This window comes from Phallusia mammillata, chromosome 7 (genome assembly GCF_965637545.1).
Source record: "Phallusia mammillata chromosome 7, kaPhaMamm4.hap1.1, whole genome shotgun sequence".
NCBI classification, from domain to species: domain Eukaryota; kingdom Metazoa; phylum Chordata; class Ascidiacea; order Phlebobranchia; family Ascidiidae; genus Phallusia; species Phallusia mammillata.
Genome location: NC_137258.1, coordinates 18,746,926 through 18,774,426, shown reverse-complemented (window position 1 = coordinate 18,774,426; position 27,501 = coordinate 18,746,926). Strand labels below are relative to the sequence as shown.

The 27,501-nt window shown below is 37.4% G+C and overlaps 4 protein-coding genes across 5 annotated transcripts; all 4 read left to right on the top strand.

The window, feature by feature from the left end:
* Positions 1–3: 3 nt before the first annotated feature.
* LOC145237187 (uncharacterized) lies at positions 4–5,605 on the top strand. 2 transcript variants are annotated; one of them, XM_080099958.1, is made up of 3 exons: positions 35–99; positions 4,167–4,271; positions 4,613–5,605. In XM_080099958.1, exons 2-3 carry the CDS (start codon positions 4,214–4,216, stop codon positions 5,095–5,097), a joined length of 543 nt encoding a protein of 180 aa, XP_079956084.1. In that variant the 5' UTR covers positions 35–99; positions 4,167–4,213; the 3' UTR covers positions 5,098–5,605. The 2 variants fall into 2 exon arrangements, with proteins under 2 accessions (XP_079956083.1, XP_079956084.1); XM_080099957.1 differs by lacking the exons at positions 4,167–4,271; positions 4,613–5,605 and adding an exon at positions 757–1,639 and having other exon boundaries at positions 4–99.
* Positions 5,606–5,655: 50 nt separating this feature from the next.
* LOC145237188 (uncharacterized) lies at positions 5,656–8,568 on the top strand. Its single transcript, XM_080099959.1, has 2 exons — positions 5,656–5,756; positions 7,171–8,568. The coding sequence occupies exons 1-2, from the start codon at positions 5,699–5,701 to the stop codon at positions 7,668–7,670; spliced, it is 558 nt and encodes a 185-aa protein (XP_079956085.1). The 5' UTR covers positions 5,656–5,698; the 3' UTR covers positions 7,671–8,568.
* An 8,413-nt stretch (positions 8,569–16,981) lies between these two features.
* On the top strand, positions 16,982–17,918 carry LOC145239063 (uncharacterized). Its single transcript, XM_080102349.1, has 2 exons — positions 16,982–17,081; positions 17,392–17,918. The coding sequence occupies exons 1-2, from the start codon at positions 16,982–16,984 to the stop codon at positions 17,916–17,918; spliced, it is 627 nt and encodes a 208-aa protein (XP_079958475.1).
* Positions 17,919–23,525: 5,607 nt separating this feature from the next.
* Positions 23,526–25,201, top strand: LOC145238815 (uncharacterized). The gene is made up of 2 exons (XM_080102085.1): positions 23,526–23,671; positions 24,083–25,201. The coding sequence occupies exons 1-2, from the start codon at positions 23,602–23,604 to the stop codon at positions 24,514–24,516; spliced, it is 504 nt and encodes a 167-aa protein (XP_079958211.1). The 5' UTR covers positions 23,526–23,601; the 3' UTR covers positions 24,517–25,201.
* The last annotated feature ends 2,300 nt before the right edge of the window (positions 25,202–27,501 follow it).

Here is a 27,501-nt window from a genome sequence, read left to right as displayed (position 1 = left end):
TTTACAGAGTGTTGTAAATTAAGGTTATTGAAATATTTTTGAATTACATGACTAATGCACAAGTCAGGACGGAAAACGATACCGACCCTGGACAACAAGGTAAGATTTTGTGTTTATTGTTACAATTTATGCAAGGAGTCACCTTACATAGACGTAGCACCATTAAATGGCCGTGTTAAAAATACGAAATGTTTGATATTGCAGTGTTTAAAAATTTACTACATTTGAAAATCAGTATATTACGCTATTTTCGGGCGTCGGAACAATATATTGCCTCGGAATTAACAAATGATAATAATCAATGTAAGCTAGTAATAACGATAGAGTTGAATGGCATAAATTTCCATTTGGCGCGGTGGTCGCGGACTTGCGAAGGCCATTTTTTTTACTTAGATCCGCACTCGGCTGAGAAACACTGTTCAAAACTTCCGCATGTGTTCATACCGGAGTTGTAAGTCGCGCAGTGTTCGGGCTTAGGTTTCTTGAAAAAAAGGACTTGATTCGGACCTGACTTTACGCTTGTGTGTCAGTAGCCTACGTTTTTGAATAAACTTAACTAGCTAAGTAGCTAGTGGTTTGACCTGACCTAATGTCAAACAGCCCTAAAGCGCATTGTTCAAGACCAATTGCCTATTGTGTTTCTTGTCTTTGTCTTTCCCGAGGATTTAATGCATAGGCCTGTCAATCAAACAGGCTTCAATTTCAAGCCCTTTTACAATTTGGTTGATACCCATTAACGACTTTCCTTTTCTTCAGGTAACCTTGCAGGATGTTGTTGCACTTTTCTGTTTGTTATGATGGGTTTCAGCTGCTCCGTTGCGGGGACAGCTGTGATGAGCAGTCACAAAATGACGTTGTTCGGATTAACGCTTTCCATTATTGGAGTTGTGATATTAATTTTTAGCATGGTCAAGGGATACAAGTGTCTTAAAAACAAACCAATCGAAGAACCAGTTGCCGGGACAACCATAACCGCCGCAACCAATGGCAACCAGCAGCATCCGTTCCTAGAGCAGCAAATTAGAAACGAACCCATATTGACTATGGAATCGAATTTAAACACGGCTCATGTAGTCTACATTAGCAATCACCCCTCTTCTGTAGGAGCCTACACCGGACCAAATCTCCAATTAGAAACAAGTTACCCTATTGACGTGGACCCGAACTGTTCACCTCCTTCGTTTTCTGCCAGCTCTGCTTACCCACTAAAGCCACAGAGTACTGAGCCGGCCCCGCCAAGCTACGAAGAAGCTGTGAAGACGTGATCGGGCCATTAACAAGGGTTAAGTGATTCTATCCAATCTAAAAGTAAAATCTGAAAAAACAAGCCATGTACCCCGTAGCTTTAAACTGAGACATAGTGGAAAGTTATTTATCACTTTGGTGTTGTGTGAGATTGCAGCAACAATTTTAAAGAAATCTTTTTGACGATTATTTGACTTGTATTTTGCTTTTATTTTTGCTTTTGATTTATCACAGACAGTACGGTGCTTCAAACCATACGCAACGTGTTTAAGGTGCCTATGTGTAAGTACAGTGTTTGTCGTGTTAACAAAAATATTTATTACCTCGATTTTGCGTGTTTGTTTTTGTTGTTGTTTAAAGCTTATAGCTCACAAGAAAAAAATCGTAAAAACAATGATGCACTAAGTTTTGGTCCATGAAATCATTTTTTGCCATGCCAATTCGATGGTGTTGCAATCCTGTCGTAATTTTTTTAAGTTCGGCCTAATGTGAGCTTTTTTAAGTGACAAACTAATTCGATACATACTTGTTAGTAACATAGTTATGTTAGGCGTAGTTGCTTTTAAAGTTTCCTAAACGAGTTTCCATTATATTAGCAATACGCGATTCTTTGCGAAAGATCACTGGAGATTTTACCTATATATTTATGGGTCCCCTTCCCTGAAGGGGACACATATTGTTTTTGTCCGTATTTTTTTTTTCTTTTTTTCTTTTTTTCTTTTTTCTTTTTTCTTTTTTCTTTTTTCTTTTTTCTTTTTTCTTTTTTCTGTCTAACGCTGGTTTGTAACGCTGGTTTGGTCAAGAAAGAGTGCTTCAAATTTATTCAAATTTGGACATATGTTAGATATTAATCTGAACTTGGTCCACCTGAAGTTTGACCCCGAATGACCCAGCGGTTTACCCACAGGCCCCCGAAACGTAAAATTTTTAACGCTGGTTTGTAACGCTCGTTTAGTAAAGAAAGAGTGCTTCAAATTTATTCAAATTTGGACATATGTTAGATATTAATCTGAACTTGGTCCACCTGAAGTTTGACCCCGAATGACCCAGCGGTTTACCCACAGGCCCCCGAAACGTAAAATTTTTAACGCTGGTTTGTAACGCTCGTTTAGTAAAGAAAGAGTGCTTCAAATTTATTCAAATTTGGACATATGTTAGATATTAATCTGAACTTGGTCCACCTGAAGTTTGACCCCGAATGACCCAGCGGTTTACCCACAGGCCCCCGAAACGTAAAATTTTTAACGCTGGTTTGTAACGCTCGTTTAGTAAAGAAAGAGTGCTTCAAATTTATTCAAATTTGGACATGTGTTACATATTAATCCAAATTTGCTCCACCTGAAGTTTGACCCCAAATTACCCAGCGGTTTACCCACAGGCCCCCGAAACGTAAAATTTTTAACGCTGGTTTGTAACGCTCGTTTAGTAAAGAAAGAGTGCTTCAAATTTATTCAAATTTGGACATATGTTAGATATTAATCTGAACTTGGTCCACCTGAAGTTTGACCCCGAATGACCCAGCGACACACCCACAGGCTCCCGAAACGTAAATGTGTCTAACGCTCGTTTGGTCAAGAAAGACAATGTAGGTAGAAGTCCCAAGAGAGTACGTTAACGAATAATAGGGCAGTTCGGGAGGGCTCAGCTTGACGTCGGACAGACGTTTTACGAGACGTCGTTTCGGTGATTAGAAATCAGCTGTTTTGCACAGCAATGCTAAGTCGTTTTATTAAGTTATCACTCACATTTTCAGTTTTGGCAAAGGTTTCACACATATGACGCGATTTAAACCTAATAAGCGTGCTTCGGTTTCGTATATTGTCAAGCAAAACTTTGTTAAACAAACTAAATATAAAAAAATAAACTTGACTTTTTTGCAAGATAAACGTTTTTTAAATGCTCGTTGTCAGGTTGGCCGCTGCATGACCACGGGTTACTTAAGGTCAATTAGTAGGTATTACTAACACAGTTCAGAACTTTCTTTCGCCATAACGTAGCGTTTTTTTTTTTGAATCAAATACTCAAGGCATGTATAAATTAGGGCAAACGGTGTTGTTGAACACCAAGGACGGCGTGCTATTGAAAACGGTGTCAAAAGGTCAAACAGTCGTTTGGTGTGTGCACCCTAAAGGTTACTACAGGTCAATGGTACTCGTTTTGCGAAACAAAATGAAAAACTCGTTTTGCGAAACAAAGTTAAATGAAAAGTTATGTATACACTTGCAGCAAATCGCTTTTTAATTGTCTGTAACACAACTGTTACAGCTTTCTAGAAAAAATTGTGTTTAAAACCCGACCTTGGACGACAATATCTGGGTCAAAGCAAGAGATTAAATTGAAAGTATTTGTTTCGTTCTTTTTTAATGTTTTCGTAATTATACGACAATAATAGTGCAAAAAAATACAACAAAATTTTTCATTGTTGGGTTAATGCTTTCTAAAAATTTGTTCTTAAGAATTTAAAAATCACCGCAACATTTGTTTACCGCAAATCCGCACAAACACGCGTGTGGGGACCCATTAGTTTTTGTTTACAAAAACAATCATATGTGTAGATCAAATGATGTGTATAGTAAATTGGTAAATATCGTATAGAATATATAAAATGGAAGTATATCAGAAAGCCACCATTCTAGTTTATTACTGTGTTTGCAATTTATACACACCAAAGTTTGTGTAATTTTTATTCAAATTCGAAGCCGGTGCTAAACCAAGTGTTTTTTTTACATGTTTTGTTTTTCATATTAGTTTTGTATGGTGTGCATGTATAAAAGTACGTGGTGTTTTAATCGTAACGTAGTAGATCGTAACAAGTATTGGTTTCAACCGAAATTCAATCGAAAAAACCGGAAGGTTTCCAAACCCAGCATATGACCTGGAGGCAGCACTATAAAACCAAACAAATTGTGTATGTTTTTCAGATTTATAGGTGTTTTAAAGTAAGATTGTTCAAATAGTGTTTCATAGGATGACAAATACGCAACAAACAAGGATTAACGAGAATGGCGCACAACTTGAGACTCAAAGTAAGTTACATGTTTGATTTTCAACTACTTTAAGCTGCTTTATATCCCAGACCTACATTTTTAAGAGGCCTGCATGTGTCTTCCGTTTAAGTGACAAAGGCAGTACAAACGATCCGGGTATAATCGCACAAAATTGCTGGCCAAATTCGACATGCGTTTGACCACGACCGTCTAAAGTAGGCTTTTCATCTGCTTGTAGTCTGTTGTGCTTGCATTTCCATAGTTCATAAGCAGTGTCGATAAAGTCTATACTGTCCCCAAAAAGGCAAAATCTTTTGACTACGCGGAACACAATTTCGCTATTAAAATTTGCATCTTTATCTAGGGATTTTCTTTTTCAGTGACCCCATTGAGATGTTGCTGTAGTGTTATTCTCATTTTAATCGGCGCGGCCACTTGCCTAACTGGATTTATTTTGATGTTTGGTGAAGGACTATTTGTTCCCGGACCAGTTCCCATTGTTCTTGGTGCTTCAATGTTGTTGTTTGGCATAGTTGTCTGCTGCAAGAAACAAAACAAACCAACCACAATCCCAGTTTACAGGGAAACCGCTCACGTCAACCAAGAACATCCGTACTTTGAGCACCTCGAAAGAACTGACCCTTCAGTTGCCATGGAAACGAACTTACACTTGAGTAATACAGTTTACCAGGATAACCAGCCTTCTGTTTCAGCACCCCTGGATTCCCGAACAGGTTACCAAGTAGAAGTGGACCCGAACTGTCCACCGCCAAGATTTTCTGTCAGCTCTGCTTATCCACTTAAGGCCACGTCACATAGTTTGGAGCCGGCTCCTCCAAGTTACGAAGAAGCTATGAACAAGTGACCTGCATAGGAAAAAGGTAAAAACGTCCATTCCTGCTTAGGTGAATCAAACAAGCAACCAAATGTGTTTTTTTAGTATTTATGCTAGTAATGATTTACGTTTCTATTCTCTGCCTATTTTGTTTAGTTCAATACACATCAGTGAAAAAGACTTCCAAAAATGCAGTACCTTATTAGTTGTTTTGCAAGTGTCACATCGATTTTATTTTGTCATATTTTCTTTTGTAAAGTTCATTATTCGCCAGGTGTTAGCGCCGAAAATGCCAGTGCATGCAACAATACTGTTTTTGCTTTTTTCATTTTTTATTGTTTTTCTAACTGCTTCCATATATTTTTGTGTTTCAAGTTTTTTAATGTTTTACGTTCACACTACTAAACGTATAGTACAACCAAGTTATCGTTTTTATTTGACCTTTGAAAATGTTTGTAACAATTACGTACCAAAATGTTACGCCATTCCAGTTTAATTTTGTTGTGTTTGTTAACCAATTCGTGTTATGTTTTGTTAGGGTTAGTTAACAATTAATATTATTACGTCCTAAGCATTGCTTCTTTAGAGATGTATGTAGGAATATAATCCTGATGAACAGTTTCTTATTGTGATGACAAATACACAACGCAGGACGGTGTACAGGGAAGACGTTGAACATGAATCAGAAAGTAAGTTGTTTCATTGTTACAAATCCTCGGTTGATTTTACAACGGCATCACCCTATTTTGAATGTAAGCGTTATCTACATCGTAAAATTGCACAAGCGATGTCCCTTAAAGTGAAATTACCATTTGTTTGTTTCGTGTATTATCGTAATATCCTATAGTGCAGGGCTTCCCAAACTGGGGGTCGCGACCCCGGAAGGGGTCGCTTAACAAACTTGAGGGGTCGCAGAGAGCTGTACCAATTTCTGCAAAAAGTACTCAATACACTGGCGCAGAGTACGGGGGTGTGAGGGTGCCGCACACCCCCGGCCTTTATCTTTGTATAACGTCAAAATCGCATCTTTGTTCAAGTTACGTCGGTTTTAAAACGTTTTCAGCCAAGCGCAAACGCGCTTGTAGTGACGCCATTGATCGAACAGACGTCGGTTGAAACGCAACATTTCTAAGCAGTGTTTAATATCCGTTTGCACTGCAACGGCCTAAACTTGGTCCAAGGTGAGCTCAGTTTAGGCGTCAACAATACACGATTTGAAACTTGAATTGCTTTTACTTTATTTTCCGCCCTAACAAATTACTTAAAACCCAAATCGTTGTAAAACTTGCCGACTCGGTAAATCGTCCTTTACGAACGTGCGTATGTTCTCGACGCACAGCAAACGTTCAAACCACACGAAAAAATTGTGACAAGTGCCTATTTGCAAAACAATCTGTCAGAAACTAAGGCTAAAGCACGTAAAAGTTATCGGTGTTTGAACGTGTAAAGTAGTAGACTCCGAGTACCGGTACGTTGTTTTTAGTTTTCGCTCGAATTCGGCGTTTCAATAAATACAACAAACGTTTTTTTCGCACTGTTTATCATATTATCCGTGAAGGGTCGCGAAAAATTTAAAGAGATTAAAAGGGGTCGCGATCAAAAAAGTTTGGGAAGCCCTGCTATAGTGGATTTCGCCTTGGACAGAACAGGCGCAAATGAATTAAAGTAAATTTCTGCGAAAACAAAAGTTTCATTAACTGATGTTTAGCTCTATCGACAATTGTACACAAGTCATCCGAAAATTTATCCCATTCGAGTAGTATTTTTGCGTAATGGCACACTACCCAACACAATTACGTAAACAGGACATGTAAACTAGTCACAAAAGCGGCCAAAAATCGCCAACCTTTGATGGCCGGCCCTCTGTAAAAAGGCCCGTTTTGAAATGGCCATTTAAACGGGCTAAAAGTGACCAATACCGAGTCGGCTTTAAAACAACAGTCGTGTCAGCTCTTTTAGTAAATGTTTTAAAATCCAATGTTTTTGTAACCGGGTTTCTTATTTTTTTATGATCTTTCAACACGCCATTCACTTGTGCTTACCAAATCATAGGGAAAACCGTTTCTAATGCTATCCTATTTAACGCTTTTTTGTTTTCTTCAGTAAATCCGGTGAAATGTTGCTGTAGTATCTTCCTTTTTTCCATCGGCCTAATCTGCTGCATAGTCTCAGGAGTTCTATTAAGCGGCCTAAGATTAATTATTGGCGGATCAATCCTTCTTGTATTCGGACTGGCAATGGTGTTAGGCGGCTTAACGATGTGTCCAAAGTTTAAAGACGATATATCTACCCGTGCGCCAGCCGAAGGGGATTCCTTCATCGCCGAGACCATCATTCACCAACGGCCGTTTTTAGAGGAACACACCACCAACGGACCATCGGCTCCCATGGAAACAGACTTGCACGTGGTTGATGTTGTATGCCATAATCAGCCTTCTGCACCAGTAGCCTCAAATCCCCAACCAGATACAAGTTACCGGGATGACCCAGACCCGAACTGCTCCCCGCCACCATTTTCCGAAAGCTTTGCGTACCCGCTCTCGTCAACGTCACAAAGTTCGGAACCAGCTCCTCCAAGTTACGAAGAAGCAATGAACACGTGACTAGAACTTTTCCTTAAGATTTAGAAAACCAACCAATACTGTTTTATCATTAAAGGGCAAGTTGTAAGTTGTATAGTTTTATCTCCTACAGATATTTTCAGATATAATAGTGTTTACATCATTGTAAGGTATTATGTTTGTAGTAGGCCTACCATACGTCTCTTTGGAGGACATGTCCTCCTTTTTAACATAAACTAAGTTGTCCTCCGAGGAAAAGTGCCCATTTGTCATCCAAAATAGAAATTCTGATTTACCAAATACATATGTGACAATTATGCCTTTAAAAACAGACAATATACATCTTCAGCTTAGTTTTTAAAGAATACAGGTGGATTTTACTTTTTTTTTAAATACAAGTTATTTTAGTGTTGTGATAAACATTACACTTTGTCCAAACTGTTCTATCCCGTCTAATTTCTGATGCTTTTATTTTTTGAGGGTCCTTAATGTATTTTTTATGTTCTTTTTAACAATGTGTCCTCCTTTTGGGGGATGGAAACATGGTAGGCCTAGTTTGTAAGGATAAAATGTGTTACGTCTGCTGAAACAAAGTCAGCTAGTTTACTAAAACTGTTTTACCTCCCAATGTGCTTTATCGTCAATATGGGTGTTAGCGTTTTCAAAACGCCTCTTATTTACTTCTTCATATTTTTTGTCTATTGTGTTTTTGCTTTTTTACGATTTAAGTAGCATGTATTGCGTAACGCTTTTGCTTTAAATCTATTAATAGTACAGTGCCAACTGATCCCAGTAAATTTTACCTTTATTTTTGTTAGTTGTGTTTGTTATACTAACGCACCAATTTGTATGCATTGCCAATTCAACTTTGCATGTTGTGCTTGCCTTTTCCACATTTTAAATACTTTGTTAAATAAGTTACATAGCAAATTACCCCAAGGTTTTAGGAAGCTGTTTCTTTAAAAAACTCTGTGGAAAATATAATTTTGTCAAAATATTTCTGTTCACGAAAACGAATAAACGACAAAGGCGGTTTATGGGGCCCACGTCCAACCTAAAAGTAAGTTTTATTTTGTTGAACAATTGATGGTTTGTCTTTGAATCGCATTTTTTATTGTACAGTTGAAGTGTATTGTAAGATTGCACTGACCATGTTTTGTTTGCCAAAAAATGTGTTTTAAGTAACTTATGTAGCAAATTTAACATCACTATCTATAAAAAATTACTTGAAAAGTTTTATCTAATGTTTATCTTTATCAAAACATTTTTTTCTGTAGTGAGCCTGAAGAGATGTTGCAGGACCTGTACCCTTATATCCGTCGGAGTCTTCAGCGGTGTTCCCGGGGCTATTTTAATTTTCAGTGAGGAGGCGTATTTTATCGGAACACTACTTTTGTTAATCGGAGTTGTTATGGTTGTCGCTGCCGTTACCATCTGTCGGAAAGGTGACGAACCAGCTCCGCCACCAGTTTCCAGTGCAACCGTAACCTCTAGGAACACGGCCAACCAGCAACAGCCGTTTATCGAACAACACGTAGGGAACCAACAATCAGTTACCATGGAAACGAACTTGCACGGGACAAGTGTAGTCTATAGCAACCAACCTTCTGCTCCATCATTTCACCAAATGGGTGCCTCAAATTCACCACCACCGTTTTCTGCCAGCTTTGCTTACCCCCTAGCGCCAACATCACAGAATTTTGAGACTGCCCCTCCAAGTTATGCAGAAGCTGTGGGCAAGTCATCAGGACAGTGATAACTTAGAAATGTCATTTTTTCCCTAAAACTAATGGTGCGATTAGAAAAAATAACCTTAACTGCTTCTGTAAGAGGTGAAAATGTTTCTTGGCCACAAGTACTTGTCATCGTACGAACATTTCTTGCCATTTATGTCATATTTACAACCATGAAAGTGTTGCATAATCAATGTTTTGGTGCCTACGTTGCGTATATACAGTTTTATCTCAAACTAATCAATGAGTTCAACGCCCTAAGTCGTTTTTCGAAAAGTATTTTTTTAATCTTAGCGAACTCTTGCCAAGAGTTAAATTTTAAGGATCCACCTTCTTTTATGTTTCGCACAATGTTATAAGTTTGCAATTAAATGTATTATTGCAACTTTGTTTTGATGTTGTTGTTGTTGTTGTTTGAACAAATAGTTATTTGTCGCACGGTGCAAAAATAATAGTCTAACAAACTAAGCGCTTTTTTGTACTTTTTGTTTTACTACCTGAGTTTGGGTACCAACTATGCTATGCCATATATTACCCTATTTTTTTGTTGTTTTATATTTGCAAAACATACACAACAAAATTTTGTGCATCCTAAAGTTTGTGAGTTCTGCTGATGTACCAAAATTGTAATTGCTGTGTTCATGTGGGTACACTAATTGTATAGTTGAGTCCTAAAAAAGCATTTTATTAAGCATCATTGCAGAGACTATATATGCAGCTGGCTAAAATAGGGCCTACTCTTATTCTGGACCAGTAGTTTTACAAGTTGAATCCGCGAAGAGAGCTGCATAGCTCTTAACTATCAATGTTATTTATATCAAATCGTGAGACTATGTATAGGCTAGAGCAGTGGTTCTCAACCAAGGCCCATGGCCCTCCAGGGGAGCCACGAGCTGTGTTCCACACCCGCTAAAAGCCTTCTTCTTTTTAACATTATTTCCTAATCTAAACGACTGTTTCACATACTATTTGTCTATATTGAGATTTTTCACGATTACGGACTCTTGTTTACTCTATTCGACCTGTTTAAAGCCGAAATTAGTACCGAATTCCAACACGAGATTGCATTTTACATTTTTTAAGGGGGGCACAGGTCCTACAGGGTTCCTCGAAGGGGGCTAAGATGCCAAAAAGTTACTTTTAGGGGGCCACGGTCCACGAAAGGTTGAGAACCACTGGGCTAGAGCCTAATGGGTAATCTAACCCTGTATAATACAGTGAAACAGAAAACTAAGGAAACAAACAAAAACATATCCAAAAAAGTCAGAAAACAACCTCGCTTTCCTGCTGGGATAAATATTCACCTCAAACAATCATAAATGTTTTTGGCCGCAAATTACCCCACCAAAAAGGACCGAAAAAATGCTAATATAATAAACACGTACTGCCCTTTCTAAAAACCGGTATGATTTTTACGTTCAAATAAGGGTTGCACTACAAGCTTGACATGTTACACGTACCGCAAATAATTTTAAAGTTTGGTATAAGAATTATCAAACTACGTTTTTTTAATTTGTTTTAAAATTAAACACTCGAGTCATGTGCAGACTTACAAAGTCACAAAATTAGCGCCATTTCCGGGGACATTTAACCATGTACGTCATAAACTTGCGATTGCATAATGGGCTGTCTCATTGAGTGTTGTATCGTGTTTAATTAATCAGCTGTGGGTTTGATGCTGGAAAGACATACAGGACTGCTATATTACGCCAGTGTATTAGCATCTTTCGGAAGTACACTGGTGTTTATGAGGTAAAGTTCGTTTAAAATTTCGGTTTCGTGTGTTTAGGTATGTTTTAGGTGTATTTAAAACATAGTTTTTTAGAGGCTCGGCATTAAAAGTTTAAGGTCATTGAAAAAAAATTACTAAATAGTTTTAAAAATGTCTTGTTTATAAAACAGAAATAACAAACCAGTTGTAAGGATAGTATTGTAAAGTCTGTTACATGCTTTGAAATATATATTATTTAGTGTGGATTTAAATTTTAAGACTGTTCAAGGCGACAAGTCCCGTATGCGACATGAACATTGCGTGTTTATAATGTGGTGTATGACTTTTTAGATGCAAAAATTGATTTGAAACGCAGGTCTTTAAATATGTGAAACTGTTAACTTCTGCGTAGAAGTATATGCCTATACTCTGTACAACTGAAACCAAACTTTTGTCTTTTTGGTCGTTTTTATGTGGCATCACAAACGGCTTGCTTATTACCGACTAGTTCGTAAAGACAACTTTAACAACATCCTATTATTAGAATTTCAATGCTTCAAAATTGAAACAACTTTACAATGCTAGGGAAATGTTTCTTTTCCTAACAAACTGCTTTCCATAATGTACATTACACTTAAACAAGCAAAGCTTTTTGTTTAAGTTATGAATTTAGTCGACAAATCTGTGACTGAAAATGAGCATATTTTATCAACAGAATTTAGTAATGTAATGGTGCCAGCCGATGTAAGTTTTGCATATAACTAAAGCACGGCACACGTGTCACATCGTAATCGGGGAAACCACCACTGGCAAAAATGTTCGGTAAGTAAATCGACTGAGACTTGAACACTGCAGTAAATTGATGGCTGGAAATGTCAGACAAACGTGACTACTTAACCCTAAAAACGTTTTTTTTTTCAAACATCGCGCGTCGTGTAACGATTGATGAGCTACCATTGTGATCCAGATCGGTTGAAAATTGTTGCAAACTGACCTTTCGGCAATTTGAAACTATTAACGCTGTCCAAGTAGATAAAGCCCAAACGGCAAAGATAAGTGTACAATTTTTTTAAATGTAAAGGCGTACCGATGATAGAGTTGTAAGTCGGGCCGTGCGTTTTGTGTTGGGTTCGGGCTTAAGTGAAAACAAGAACCGAACTGAAATTCGAACCGGACTTTACACTCGGCGTAACTTCACATCGAACTTTCTGGCTTGCTTTAAAAAAGTACGAGTCGGCTTTTGGTCCCGGCCCAAGTTGTAACTTTGACCACTGATAAATACCGCGATTAGTAAAACTTCTGCAATAATAATGTTTTGCAATATGCAAGTACCACGTTAGTTTGACCTTTCACATATAGGCCAATGTTCAAGTACGTGACCACAGCCCTTAAATGCTCTCCCAGTGTATGTGACAAAAGGAATTAAATAAGGAAGCAGGTTAATACACAAACGCATATACAATTGGTCTCAACTGACAGTCTGCAAACCAACACGAACATTCTTGTACCAGGAAAAAACTAACAATTATTCTAATTTTTAAAATATTTTTATGTTTCAGTGAAAACGATCACAGTCTGTCTAATAGTGGCCGGCCTGGCATTATGCATAGCTGGAATAGTTATTTCCACGTTCGGCGCATTTCTAGTCATTGGACCAATGTGTTTGACAGTTGGTGTGATGATGGTGGTGGCTGGTTCGATAATCTGCCGCCAATACCGGAAAAGGAAACCGAAAACAGCTGTTCCAGAACAGTACGAACTTCAGCAAGATGCAGAACAGACTTTAAGCGTCACAACCGTCTATAATTCCTCAACCTCAAGGTCAGAGCTGCCACGTATTACAAACGAAGAAATACGGGTTCAAACCCCAGCTGAGGAACAAAGACAAAATTTGCCTGATCAGCAAGCAAGGGTGGACTCTGTGATACAGAACCCGATATGTTTCCCTCCCGATTATCGGTCGCTAGATAAAACAACTAAAGATTTTTACTCTGAGCCTCCATCGTATGACGATGCTGTGAACCAACTGTGAACAACATTTGTTATAAATTGCGTGTGTTTCACTGTAAATTTTTACCAGTTTACACCATTAAATGTAAACATCAATTAAAAGCACCATAACAATCATCACAATTTTTCGCCCACGGGTTAAACCCCCTTTTTTACCTGTATATCCTACGTTTAAACCCGTTTTGGCAACAAACGGTCCTGGATTACGATTTCAACAGCAGTGATTAGAAGCATTTTTTGCGCACAAGGTTCCTTTAAACAGGAAATTACTTGATTCGAATTCTCTACATGGAATTTTTTTCACATTGATACCTAAACATGTGTGCAAAACTTAAATGCATACTGTTGAGATTGTGTGACACTTTTATTTAAACAGATTTAAAAATTGAGAGTTTGAACACTTCCCTATTTACTTTGTCACACTTTTGTTTATTACCACGTCTTGTAAAATAATAATAAAACATCAATTCATGATCATACGTGCACGATATGAAAGTAAAGACGAAGTATTTTAATTGCTTTCGATGTGTTTCAAGCTTTTGTTTTGTTGTGAATTTTAAACCTGAAACATGCGAAGCATTTTCCAAAATTGTTTTCCTCTTTTGTATGTTTTGTTAAACATCGTTTAGTTTAGGACTTTAGGATACGTGCCCAGTTTACACACTATAGCAGTGTTTCTTAACCTTTTTAGCGCTTGTACCCCTTGAGCTTTCTTGATATTTTCTCGTACCCCCTCTCTACAATGGCCGACAGAAGCAAACAATAATGCGAATTAATCTCAGTGTATTTATAACTTACGTGTTGAATGCATGCATTAAAACAGTCTTGTAAGTTCAACAAAATTTACAGAACACCAACAATCAGTCAATTAAAATCAACTACACGTAACAAAGTAACTTGTTACGCATTCTTCACAAATATGCCTAAATAATGTATAATTTCACACCGACTGTCGTACCCCCTGCTTTGGTGCTTCGTACCCCCAAGGGGTACATGTACCCCTGGTTAAGAACCCCTGCACTATAGCATAACGTCGCTCTCTTTAGGATTGAATGCTGTCTGGATCGTTTTTTTAACATTATCATGTGACATGTACCAAAGGCTATTAACCAGTTCTCCATTAAACACGCATTTGGGGTAAAAAGATAACTTAAAACATTAAAAAGATAACTTAAATTTGAAGTTTTGTTTTGTTGCAGAGTGCACTTACATATTACTGGTCACAAAATACACAGTCTACGCCAGTGGTTCTCAAACTGTGGTACACGTACTGGTACGCCGGAACTTTTCAGGGGTACGCGAGTAGCTTTCTATGGTATCTAATTTAAGTCTGTTCTAGAAATCCTCCATACAAGTGGAAACTGTTAACTGGGCCAAGAACAATTACTTTTTGTGATTGTTTAACACACATGGACAATAGACTTTGTGTTGGGTCAAGTTATATACACCAGAAAAAATCGATTTGTTATGTTGACCGCTCAGTATAGAAACTCATTGAAATTAAAAGACCGTGAAGGTGAATTAAAATGCTTCAAAAGCGTAATAACGTATAATGCAAGAAACATGAAAAGACCTGCGGTAAATTACTTTGGGGTCCGCAGACTTAAAGTTCGTGACAATAAAACGGTTGGGAATTACTGGTTTAGGTGGTACGCAGCAAAAGAAAAAGTTGTCAGGTGATACGCGATCCGTATAAGATTGAGAACCACTGGTCTGCGCCAACGCATCAGTCATTTGAGTGGTGCAATACACAAGTGATTTAATCCAGGGAGTCGAACCGGAACTGAACCTGAACTCGCAAACCGGTTTGAGCGGTTAATTTCAGTAAACCCGAACCGAACCCGAACCGAACCCGAACCGCTAATTACGATTTTCTAAAAACGCGAACCTGAGTTGAACCCCATATTTTGTTTGGCGTTGAACCCGAACCGGAACTGAACCAGTAAAAAATGCAGTCTGTTTTATATTTTGTGATTTTTTTAAAAAACAGCGCACTTCAGAATACACGAGATAACACTTAGAGGGCGTGTCAAAAATAACAGTGCACGGTCAAAAATCTTTTGGGGTTTAATAAGGCCGGGTAGATGATAGGTAGAATTAAATTAAAACGAATGAAAATTTGAATCGGTTTAAAAACCGAAAACCGGTTCGGACCGGATAATTTGCCCAAACCGGAACAAAACCCGAACCCGAAAATATACATTTTTAAAAACCTGAACAGAACCCGAACCCTTAAAAACAAAACGAAGTGAACCCGAACCGAACCTGAACCCGTATTACAAGCGGTTCGACTCCCTGATTTAATCTTATAATACAACGGTACCAGTCTGCAGAGTGTGGCAGCTGCACGCGCGATTTTTTAAACAAATTTTTGCACGCCAAGATTTGGGGTTTGCACGCAAAAATTTTGCACCAAAGGCATTTAATTGGACTGTCTTGACCTCTTTTACTTGCTTTGCGCCTGCTGAAATTGGTCTTGCACGCGAACTTCAAGACTACGTTTACTACTGCAAAACAGACTTATAGCATGAACTGACAAAATATGTTGCTTCAAGTTATTTTAAACATTGGTGATTGTTACAAAAGTTTTGCAATATCTGCGCCACTGTATGTTTAAAGTTAATAAAATAAGGTGCAATTACAAGTACATTTGTGTGCACAATATGAGGTAAAGGTTTTGATATTTTGTGTTACTCATAGGAAACGCAACTGCAGGCCTATGTTGAACTTGTTTAGATCGAGAACAGGAAATGTACTTTAAGCTTCTGAAATGTATTGTTTTTAATAGAGGTTGTGCCGCAAGAAAAACATTGCACAAGCTACCAATGATTTGTAGTAGACAGGAAACTCTATCAAAAGCATGGTTTATTCTTTCAATGAAGGCTAAACTGGTTCACTCTTGGTCAGTACGTGACCAAAAAGGTTCAAGATGTATTTTTACCATAAAACTTACATGCTTACCATAAAACTTACATTGTGCAGTTAAAACAGTAACGTGACTTACAACACCTGAAGCAACTTTAAGCATGTCATAAACTTCATTTCAATAGCACACAACATTCCACAATTTACCGCAATCAGCGCCTGAAGGACTGTTTCACTTGTCTATCGCAAAATGTCCTTACGGTGTCTCGATAGATGAGATTTCCTTTTTAAAGCGAGGCGTATAAGTTTTTCGCTTTTTACGAGGTTTTGAGATTTGTTTTGACTTGTGACAACGATTTTTCGCAACCAGTCACAATGTTTGCTTTATGATTCAGGACAATCAAACCGAAAGTTCCTAAGTAAAAAAAAACGTTGCAATCTAATGCAAATTGTGTTTTTACAAACCTGTATCAAATGCCTACATACATAGCTTTTTAACAAGAGCAAGTATGCCACACAAAAAACCTGCAACATTGTTTAATCGTTGTATCTTGTAGCGTGCCCACGCACAAAGGGGAGATTCTTTAATTGGTTAACAAAATTGATTTGCTATCTTTAGTTTTAGTCCAGGGGTTTCCAAACTGTGGTACGGTACGCGGAAGAGGTAGTTCATGCTTCATAGTAGGCTAGTTCTATGAAAGTACGGACACTGGTCGTAATGTAATAATGCAGGAACGTGAGCAGCAAAAATGCTAAAAACTAAATTTGAAAAGGTGTAACTAACATTTTGTTGCCAACTTTAGACTATCACATTTGTAGGTTTTTGGTGGATAGTAAACAAAAACAAATCTCATTAAATGTAGTTGTGGTGCTTAAGTGTTATTTTAGTAGGCTAATGTTATTCTTCTGTATAAAACATGATTCGATCGAATTAGTTGTTCTGCCAGAAGGGGTACGCGTGGCAATACAGAGCGTCCAAGTGGTACGAGATCGTAAAAAGGTTGGGAACCCCTGTTTTAGTCAAAAGTGAAAAAATGCAGAACAAAAACCAACTGTGTATGTCACAAATAACAGAACAAAACCCAACTGTGTATGTCACAAATATCAATCAACCAGTCTACCGCCCACAGACAGGTAAGCTGTAGCTAAAAAAGTGAAAAATATGTACAAAACAGTTTTAAGCCAAACCATCCTCACAATTTTTGTAGCTCGCATTAATCTGATGCAAACAAACATTTTATTGGGTCGCATAGCATACTACCCAAATTAATAATAATAAAACATAGAAGCTTGGACGATAAAGTAAAGGTTTTGTTTTGGTCATTTTAAATTCTTAAGTAACTCTGACAAACGCTTAGCGACTATTTTTAACAGTTTGTTGTTTGTTTGTTTGTTTGTTTGTTTGTTTGTTTGTTTGTTTGTTTGTTTGTTTGTTTCTGCGCAGTTAACGCCGCACCACCAATATGTTTTGTCGAGATGATTATGTTGGGTGTCTTCTTGTGCCCTCTCGGCATAACCATAACAGCCACGGGTGCTTCTTACGTTGCCGGACCGCTTTTGCTCAGCTTGGGAATCATATTAGTGGTAATTGGAGCGGTGATGTGCCGAAAAAAAGAACAAACAGGACTTGTAACGAGAGGTCAAATCGTTACAACCACTGTACAGCAACCCTATGTGGTCCAACAAGCCGGTGTTGCCCAGAACGTTAATATGCAAATCCACCCGAAGACGATTTACCTAGCTGGCCCACCGCAAGTAACAACTACGTACCAACACCAGCAGGGGACGCAAGTACCAATGTCGGGGCCACGGGGACAAGGCTACCCAGAACCACAAATCACTGCAAGTTATCCCCTAAATAACCCGGGAGCTGCCCTAGGTTACCCTCCGAACAATCCAAGTTACCCACCACAGGGCTTCAGTCCTGCCCCTCCAGCTTATAACGATGTTGTAGGCACAAAACAAGTCTAAAAAAACGTTTGTACATCTGAATGTTAATTTCTTGTTTAAACCAATTACTACAGTCTTTGAAATAGAAATGGGAGAATACATTTGTATTTGTTCAACCCGTACGAAGAGAAATGTTTTATATTTTCTGGATACATACGACCTGTTTCGTATCAAACGACTTGTAGTTTTTGATGCAGTTTAGGGGGGGTCACTATTTGTTTTGTCCTTATTTTCTTTATTAACACGTCTTGCAAAAGAATAAATAAAATATCAATCCACGATCATACGTGCACGAAATGTAAGTAAATACGGAGTGTTTAAAGTCATTTTGATGTGTGTTTAAATTGTTTGTTTTCTTGTGCAATTAAAACTTTACACACGCAAAGCATTTTTCTAAGATATTTCTCCTCTTATGTATGTTTTGTTAAACATCATATAGTTTAGGATGCGTGGCCAGTTTACACTCTTCTATAGCATAACGTGTCACTGCGTCTCTCTTAGCATGGCCAGGTTTAAATTAAGTTCGTGTATATATTAAGTCCTACCTAGCTCAGGAGAGTACATTTCGAGCCGGTGAATGTTGCCTGGAGTTCGGTGTTTTTAACGTTATAAAGTAACTATTAAAGAAACAGTTATAAACCGGGGTTGAATTAAAGACACTTTGGGATAAATGTTAATCAGCAACAATTCAAAGATAACTCAAATTCAAAGTTGGTTGCAGTCAACCGTTGACAATAAATAGGTTCGCGATTGCATTTATTCATAACTGGTTACACAATAGTCTTTCAACAGGTAGAATACACAAGTGATTTGATCTAATAGTACAACGTCACCAGGTTGACGACCGCATTCTCGATTTCAACATTTTTTTTATCTCTCTATTGGTTCATAAACAAGTCCAGTTTTTACAGCATGCATAGACAAGCAATTAACAATCATACATGCAAATATTATGTATCATGGTTTAAATATAATTCGAAATGGTATAATTCGTAAACCCTTCTATGGATAGAAATTGCACGCTTTCGTACCATGAGGCATGACGCGGTGAGCGGCAAAAAAACGAAACCTTGAGAAAATCACTAAAGAATACGACTTTGAAAGCTAAAATAGCAATGTTTGGTGGTTTTCTGAGGTCTGGTGCGAGCCGCAAAATAAGTATAGTTGGGAGCCGCATGCGGCCCTGAAAACCGAGTTTGAAAACCACTGGTATAGAGCCACAAAACCATTTACTTTTCGGGTTATTGTTAATTTACACGTTCGTTTAACAACGTCATTTGTGTTGTTAAGAAACCGATAAATGACGAAAGCAGTATCAAATGACACATACTATACAAGTGACCCTTCACGAACATATCAACCTTACATTCAGTTTAATTGTAAATTAAGCATCCAGCAGCTTCATAAACTATTTGGGACAGGTGTGTGTTTTTCTGCGTTATCTGATCAGAATTATAAGGAAAAACAAGTACCCAACTTTTTTGCTATTCTGCTTTGAGAACGAAATGGGGCACAGATACAAAGATAAGATGAGTACTTAACATAGAACTCTTTCTGAGATATGTCTACTAAAATTTGTGATAACAAAGATATAGTATTCTTTATCCACCAGTTATCCTTTTCATATATTTTTTTCAATATTTAAAACATCCCTCCGTTGCGCGACCATACGCGTTTCATTAAATATCTTTTAGTAGTAATATTTTTCACTAAAGGCCGCATCGTGTGGACAGTAAAACTATGTAGCAGGCTTATCCTTTACTAATCTAATATTGCCATGAATGGTGCAATCGAGGCCATGGTTACCCTGGGCCACAAACCGCAGCCTTTGTTATTAATGCACCGAACGTGCCTTAAAAGGTGGTGGCCAAAACCAAAAAAAAACAGTACGTAAAATGCTAGGGCAATCACACCTCTTTCGCGATAGTAAGCTTTCTTATTATACATTAAAGAATCTTCAGTTGGAGAAACCCTTAGCTGCATAACCAGAATGGGTGAAAACAAAATATTACAGTCACCAAGCAGGACTGCAAAACCAAATCATAGCACTGTGTGTGAGTAACCATGGATATCACAGGACATGCGTTCCCCGATTATTAACCGAGAAGTTTTAAAGACAAACGTATGTGTGCGTGCACACGAACTTAATCATCCCTTTTGCGTGTTTTGATTTTTTCTCTCAATGTCTCAGTGTCTAATTTTCCTGCAAAAAAAAGGAATTCAATTTACTAGGTTTACTTTTGCGCATGTTTTTTTTTGAGATTTGCAGGGTATTGTAAATTAGGGTTTTTGAGTTATTTCTGAACTACATGACGAATGCACTAGTTAAGACGGAAAACAATACAGGCCCTCGACGACAAGGCAAGTTTGTGTGTGACACCACAAAACTTTCATATGAACAAATTTAAAAATTGAGACAAAACAAACATATGTGTGCGTGCACAGAAAACTTAATCATTCCACTTTTTATTGAGAAAATGAAACCTTAGGCCACTTTTGAAACAGTTGTTATTTTAGTGATCGAACGTAAACTAAAACTTAGGTCTAGTTTTAAATCATTTCTAATTTTCGTGAGCAAACTTAAACGAAAATTGTATCTACTGATAAAATATCTGTAACTTGCGTGAGCAAACTTAAACGAAAATCGAGGTCTACTTATAAAACACTTGCAACTTTCGTGAGCAAACTTAAACGAAAATCGAGGTCTACTCATAAACTTTTGTAACTTTCGTTAGCAAGCTTAAACGAAAATCGAGGTCTCCAGGTTGAGAAATACCATGCACAAAACTATCGATCGAGAATCAAAGGTGCACTGTTAAAAATGATTTTTAGGCCGGGTTGGGCTTAAGTTGAAGTTAAACGGGTTTAATTCGATATAGAGCCACTAAACCATTCACCTTCCGGGTGATTGGTAATTTACACGTTCATTTAACAACGTCACTTCTGTTGTCAGGCAACCGATGTTCATTATTAAATGACGAAAGCACTATGAAATGGCACAGTCCATACAAGTGACCCATCACGAACATACCAACATCATATTTAGTGTGATTCTAAATGAAGCATCCAGCAGTTTTATAAACTATTTTGGACTGGTGTGTGTTATCCAGTGTTTTGTGTTCTCTTTGCGTTATCTGACTTTGAGAACGAAATGGGAAACAAAGACGAAGGTGAGACGTAGAGTTTATACTTAACATAGAGAACTCTTTGTTTGGTATGTTTTGTTTTGTTAAAGAAATTGTGAATGAGTTTCCGGATAATATCAGATTTTTAAGGTTAACATCGATACCTTGTGTTTTATTATGTTTAAACTAAACTTTCTGATAACAAAGTAGTATAGCACTCTTTAACCATCAGTTACCATCTTCGAATTTTTTCAGTTTTTAAAACGTCTCAACGTTGCGGGACCATACGGTTTTCATAAACTATCTTTAAGTCGTAATATTTTGTTTATTTTTCTTTTATCCGCAAGCGTATAGTAAACTTATGCAACTTTTCTAAAAGCCACTTCATGTGGGCAGTATCTAGCAGACAAACAAGATACTGTTGTATTTTTAACTTCTACCAAACTAGTTGCAAAAGTACATTTAAACTAATTGATATTTTTTAACACAGACTGCTGTTTCTTTTATCTGCTGCTTATGCTGATTCTGTCGCCCCTTATAATTCTATTTTCCCCATGCATACTCATTTATTACTGCCATGAAGGGTGCAATCGAGGCCATGGATACCCTGGGCCAAGTCACACAGCCTATGCCTGCACGTAATATCGTAACGTCAAGTCAAAGTCAACCTGGTCCAGTTGTTATGACCACTATCCAGCAACAACGCCCGTACGTAATCCAGCAAGGCGGACAGAACGTTCAGATGGTTGCCAACGGTTACCCATTGACGACGTCCTACCTTCCAAACGGTCAACCGCAAATTACCACAATTTACCACCCAATGACATATGCAGCGCCGACTGTAAGCTATTGAAGAGCACCACTGCCAAATAACACAGCACGTTTATGAGTCATTTAGTTGCCAATTTGTGAGTTAAGTTTGAGGCTGAATGTATGTGTTCAAATTTGATTTTGGGTATGAGATAATAGTTTGTTTCAGAAAATTAGGGTTGGACTTTCTTTGAAATTCACCATACAACTCTTTCAAAGTAAAACAGGATACCAAAACGGCCAAGAACCTCTGTCCTAAAGGTTAAATTTGATACGACATAAACCGAAAGTGGTTTTACGATTACGGTTGATACTTGTTCTATTTCACATTGTACTTATTCATGCATTTACATAAAAAAAAACATGATTTTGTGAATATGTTTATTAAAACAAGCACTTGGTTGTAATTACTGATGCACCAAATGTTTTTGGTGCGGGCCAAAACCAAATATTCCAAAAATCATAAATCAAGTACTAATAGTGCCGCGACCACCAAACCTCTAACGATAGTGTGCTTAAATGTAATTGTAATTTATACAATCATTAGTTAGATTGACCCAATAGACTTTTAAAAGACGTCCCAACATTGGCATTTTTACTTTTTTATACCATGCGGTACTAAGGCCCCATTAACTTGGATGCACAACTAACCATAATGTGTATGAACAAAAGATCACAGTCACCAAGCAGACTACAGAACAATACCATAGCACTGAGAGTTCCAAAACGTGTATGAGTAATCTGGATATCACAACAGGAAATGCGTTTCCCTCTTATTAAGCAAGCTACCAAAACAAACGTATGTGTGCGTGCACGGAAAACTTAATCATTCCACTTGCGTGTTTTCATCTAGGCACAGTGTAAGTGGAAACTGAGGTCTAGTTATAAAACAGTCGCAAATTTTCTTAGGAAAATGAAAACTTAGTTTAACTTTTGGAACAGTTGAAATATTCGTAAGCAAACGTAAACAAAAACCGAGGTCTACTTATAAAACATTTGTGACTTTGGTGAGCAAACTTAAACGAAAATCGAGGTCTACTTATGAAACATTAGTAACTTTGGTGAGCAAACGTAAACCAAAAATTAGGTCTACTCATGAAACAGCTGTGATTTTCGTGAGCAAACTTAAACGATAACTGAGGTCTACTTCTGAAATTGTTGAAATTTTCGTGAGAAAACGTAAACGAAAACAGGGTCTAGTTAGGAAACAGTTGTAATTTTCGTGAGGAAAAGTATACCAAAACTTGGGTCAACTTTTGAAACATTAGTAATTTTTGTGAGCAAATGTAAACAAAAAATAAGATCTACTCATGAAACAGCTGTGATTTTCGTGAACATACGTAAACGAAAACTACAGTCTACTTATGAAACAGCTGTAATTTTCATGAGTAAACGTAAACGAAGCCTGAGGTCTACCTTCGAAAAAGCTGTCATTTTGGTTCGCAAACGTAAACCTAATATACTTATGAAACAGCTGTAATTTCGTGGGGAAACTTTTAAGTCTAATTTAAAAACAATTAAAATTTAGGTGTGCAAACGTAAAAAATGTTTTAGTACATTACGGAGAAGAATATGCACAGAAGTGATTGCCTTTACAGTAAAGGAATATGGGTCTACTTTGCTGTTTGATATTTCAACTTTTAATAGTCTCAAAATTAAAGCTTTACGCCTAAACAACTATTTCTTAGATTTTTTGGTGCCGAAGTCTTAAACAACAAACTTTTTGTAATTGTTAAGGAAACACTTTTGTTTGTTTTTCAACAAGTACGATGAATGTTCAACAAACCCCAACGGTGGTTGTGGCACAAAACAACCGAGGAGTGATCGTGCCATTTGATGGTAAGTTGGATAACGTCACATTTTTCAGTGTTTCAATTTTTTGCGTCGTTATAACCACTTACGGAGCTTAGGTAGCCCTAAATAAATCTTAATGAAACATGTAAGAAAATAAAAAAGCGTTTTTGGTCGCAGACGCACAAAAACTGTTAACGGAAGATTAGTATGAAACCATTAGTTCTGTTGATTGGAACGCCTTTGTTTAATTGCGGTAAATATAATGGCAGTTAAACCTTTACGAAGAACTTATGCCGACTTAATATTGAAATGAATAAAATAAAAGTATCGCAAATATACCAAATTTGAAAGTCAGTCTTTTTTCGGTTACAGCTACAACCGAAAAAAATGCGTGGTTTTCTATCTTTGCATTACTAATAAATGTAAAAAAATGACAAAAACATTTTTCTGTTGCAGCGCAACAACACCGAAACCAACTGATTGGTCTATTTACTTCTGGTGGCATTTGCTTGGTGGCCGGAATATTAGTGTTGTGGTATGCTTCAATCTACGTAGGGGCAATACTTTTAGCAATTGGGCTGGGTTTATTATTGGGCGGCTCAATTAGAATTTGCCAAGCTCGCCAGAACGCACGAACAACCATCGCGCTTGGTCAGCAACCGTACAGCACAGGAACAAGCATGGTAACCACCACCTACCCGCAGACTACTGTTATACAAGCTACACAACCACCAATGACCACAAACTACCACCAACCAGCAGTCCCGCTTCAGCAAACTGGACCAGCGAACAAGAATTACCCACCGCCAGGCATGGACTATCAGTCAACTAATCCCGGCATGCCATCACCGCAAAGTGGTGCCCCGTATCCACCGTCTTACAGTCCTTAATAAACAACTTATGATAACGTCGAAATCTTTGTGTTAAATTTAATAAACGTAAATACAGTTATGTATTCTTTGGAAGTTAAACGACTTGTCATTTAACTTCTAAAAAAAGTACTTTCGTTTTGATCTGATTTTTTTTGTGAATTAAGCATAAAAAAACTGTTGCTGCAAGGCATAAAATATAATAAAGCCACTATTAATATATCTTACTGGTAAATGTGTATTGTAATTAGTGTATATTGACAACTTACTATCTAACAAAGCAGAGCAGCCAACTTCGGGTCCATACAGGCATTTGCAATTGATATGTAAAGGTATACATAACTAATTTGATTTGACAGAAGGCCTTTAAAGCCCCCAAAGGAATCTAGTTCTGTGTTTAGTTAGTTTACCTGTTCGTTTTTGGTTGCTTGTTTTTTTTGCTGATTGGGTAATCGTAACTTTGATATGTTTGAGAAAAACAAAACTTGACCATGTTTTTTTTGTTTAAAACGTAATTCAATTCAATTTTATTTTGTTTACAACGCCCACAAGTATACATAGAAATGATGGTAATGACTTTTTAAAATTTGTGCAAAAGAACGAAGTTCACAAAAGGCTTGTGTGTAGTAAATACTAGGGATGTGCCAAAACTGCAAATGTTCTGTTTGGTCGAGCACCGAGCATTTCACTTTAATGTTCGGTGCTAGGCCGAGCACGCTCGGTGCATTATGACGTCACAAAAAATCCCTTTCTACGTTTTAGCTCTATAAGGTTTCCTACGTCACCGGCGGTGTTTTATTGAGCTGTACATGCCCATAAAGAACGCGTTTTTCCACCATCCAATACATTTAAAATTTTACGAGATCAGCGAACCGGTTAGCTTACTTTCAAACAACTGAAAACTTATTTTTGATGGAGAACTCACAGCAGGCAATAAAGTGCTATTTCTGTGACAACTTTGTAAAATGTCAAAAACCAAAAACATAATGGCATGTTGTTTGTGGTGAAATCGATATTAATAGGAATTTGCATTATGATATACACAGACAAGACTGATTCAACTGTGCTGAAAGTTTTACCTGTGTTGGAATTGTCTGTTGAGTATCGTGGTTCAGGACGATTTCTGTATTAGCACATCTTTAATTGCTAAGCATACCAGAAAATAAGGTCCCTTTCTCTGACAAGTTTATTTTACTTAATTGAGGTGTAAAACTTTTGTCACGTAGGATGATCAAGTATAAATTGAACAAAAACTAATACAACACGCACAACGTTTAGAAAAAGAAACGTTACAATGCAATGATTTAATTCAACACTTCGAAATCTCAAAAAGTTTGACCCATCTGCACGATGTAATATTGGTTTTAGGTGCACTTGCTCTCAAACAAACCTTACTTACTGATAAACGAGGTATTATATTACAAACGTTATGAAACATTTGTTACCAAACATTTATACACACAATAACCACATTCGACCGATGCTTTTGCGACAATTGCATACCAGAATTAAAAGTTTGTTAATCAAAAAATAACTTCAAGTAGACGTCGAAAACTAAAAGTGACCGAATAACAAAATATAACATCTAATAAGGGAAACAAGTTGGCGCCCCCTGATGGAATGGCTCACATTGGAATTTGAGTTTTTCTTGTAAAGTAGATGTAGCTGACTCAACTCGACTTGCAGTGGTTGCTTATCTATATGACCTATGTCAGTGTTTTACAATCCATTTTTTCTTTTCAATTAAGTCATTGGGTAACGGCAACTTTAGTGGACAAATTTCTTGCGAAGAGTCATTTGACAAACTATGTGCCGTTCTATCTGGTAGCTTTTTTTAGCACCTCACAATCCGTGAATTTTTGTTTTGTCTAGCGCAGGGGTTCCCAACCATTTTACGATCTCGTACCACTTGGACGCAATGCACTGCCACGCCCCCAAAATGTACTGCCACGCCCCCAAAATGTACTGCCACGCCCCCAAATTTCTCCAGCGGTTTCCCAAAATTTGCCAGTAGCCTAATAAATAATTCGTTTCAGCAAATATGACTATTTTTTGGTATTTAAATGAAACACTTGCGGTCTCTTAAAACTACTTAGCGGTCACCCAAACCAAACCTTAAAAAAAAACCTGGCCACGCGTACCACTTCTTGCGGAACAACTAATTTGATCGAATCATATTTTATTCAGAAGAAAAATATTGGCCTACTAAAATAACACTAAAGCACCACAACTAAATTTAATGAGATTTTTGTTTTTGTTTACTGTCCACCAATTAGTCGATGCGCGGTGTAAATTTGCAGCACATCAAAGGACATATTCGAAAGCACCTAGTCATCATGACGGAAAACAGCTGCTCATATTCCTATTCATTACTAGGAAGCATAAACTACCTCTTCATACGTAACTGTTATTGGACATTTTATTCTGATCTATTTTTAGCTTACAACACTAGCATTGTTCAACGCTATTTGTAGCTTAATTAAGCAATAAATAGATAGTAGATGATATCTATCAAGGGCAATCATTTGACATAATTAATGCCCCTTGTCCCACAGTATTCTACGGCTTTTCAAAGCAACTGTGCTTCTTGTTGACAATCGACATAACCTGTATTTTAAAGATCGTAATAATACGAAACAACAGGAATAGTTACGTAACAATAAGAATAGGCTTCGGGATTTTTTGTAAACAAAACCAGATAAACAAAATATAAAGTTGTAAATCCAGGTTTTTGTTAAAAAAAGCGGAAGCTACTCGTGTACCACCTGAAAAGCCTTCGCGTACCACTAGTGGTACGCGTACCACAGGTTGGGAACCCTTGGTCTAGCGACTCTTGTTAATTACAACGTTCCCGGGCTTTTCATTGGCAAACCATACTAACAAAAACATGGCAAATCCAGAAACTGTAGCAATCTACTATGTTTAGGAGTGCGAAAGCGCCACCAACGCCATACTTATTTGTTTAATAGAGTGGGTGGAATTTAAACAGATACTGCAAACGACAAG

Bases quoted from the DNA above. Each gene is read 5' to 3' on its own strand.
- LOC145237187 (XM_080099957.1), top strand. From the start codon at position 48: ATGACTAATGCACAAGTCAGGACGGAAAACGATACCGACCCTGGACAA. The intron at 100-756 runs GTAAGATTTTGT...CCTTTTCTTCAG, and splicing joins TACCGACCCTGGACAACAAG to GTAACCTTGCAGGATGTTGT.
- LOC145237188 (XM_080099959.1), top strand. From the start codon at position 5,699: ATGACAAATACACAACGCAGGACGGTGTACAGGGAAGACGTTGAACAT. The intron at 5,757-7,170 runs GTAAGTTGTTTC...TGTTTTCTTCAG, and splicing joins CGTTGAACATGAATCAGAAA to TAAATCCGGTGAAATGTTGC.
- LOC145239063 (XM_080102349.1), top strand. From the start codon at position 16,982: ATGCAGAACAAAAACCAACTGTGTATGTCACAAATAACAGAACAAAAC. The intron at 17,082-17,391 runs GTAAGCTGTAGC...GTTTCTGCGCAG, and splicing joins AGTCTACCGCCCACAGACAG to TTAACGCCGCACCACCAATA.
- LOC145238815 (XM_080102085.1), top strand. From the start codon at position 23,602: ATGAATGTTCAACAAACCCCAACGGTGGTTGTGGCACAAAACAACCGA. The intron at 23,672-24,082 runs GTAAGTTGGATA...TTTCTGTTGCAG, and splicing joins AGTGATCGTGCCATTTGATG to CGCAACAACACCGAAACCAA.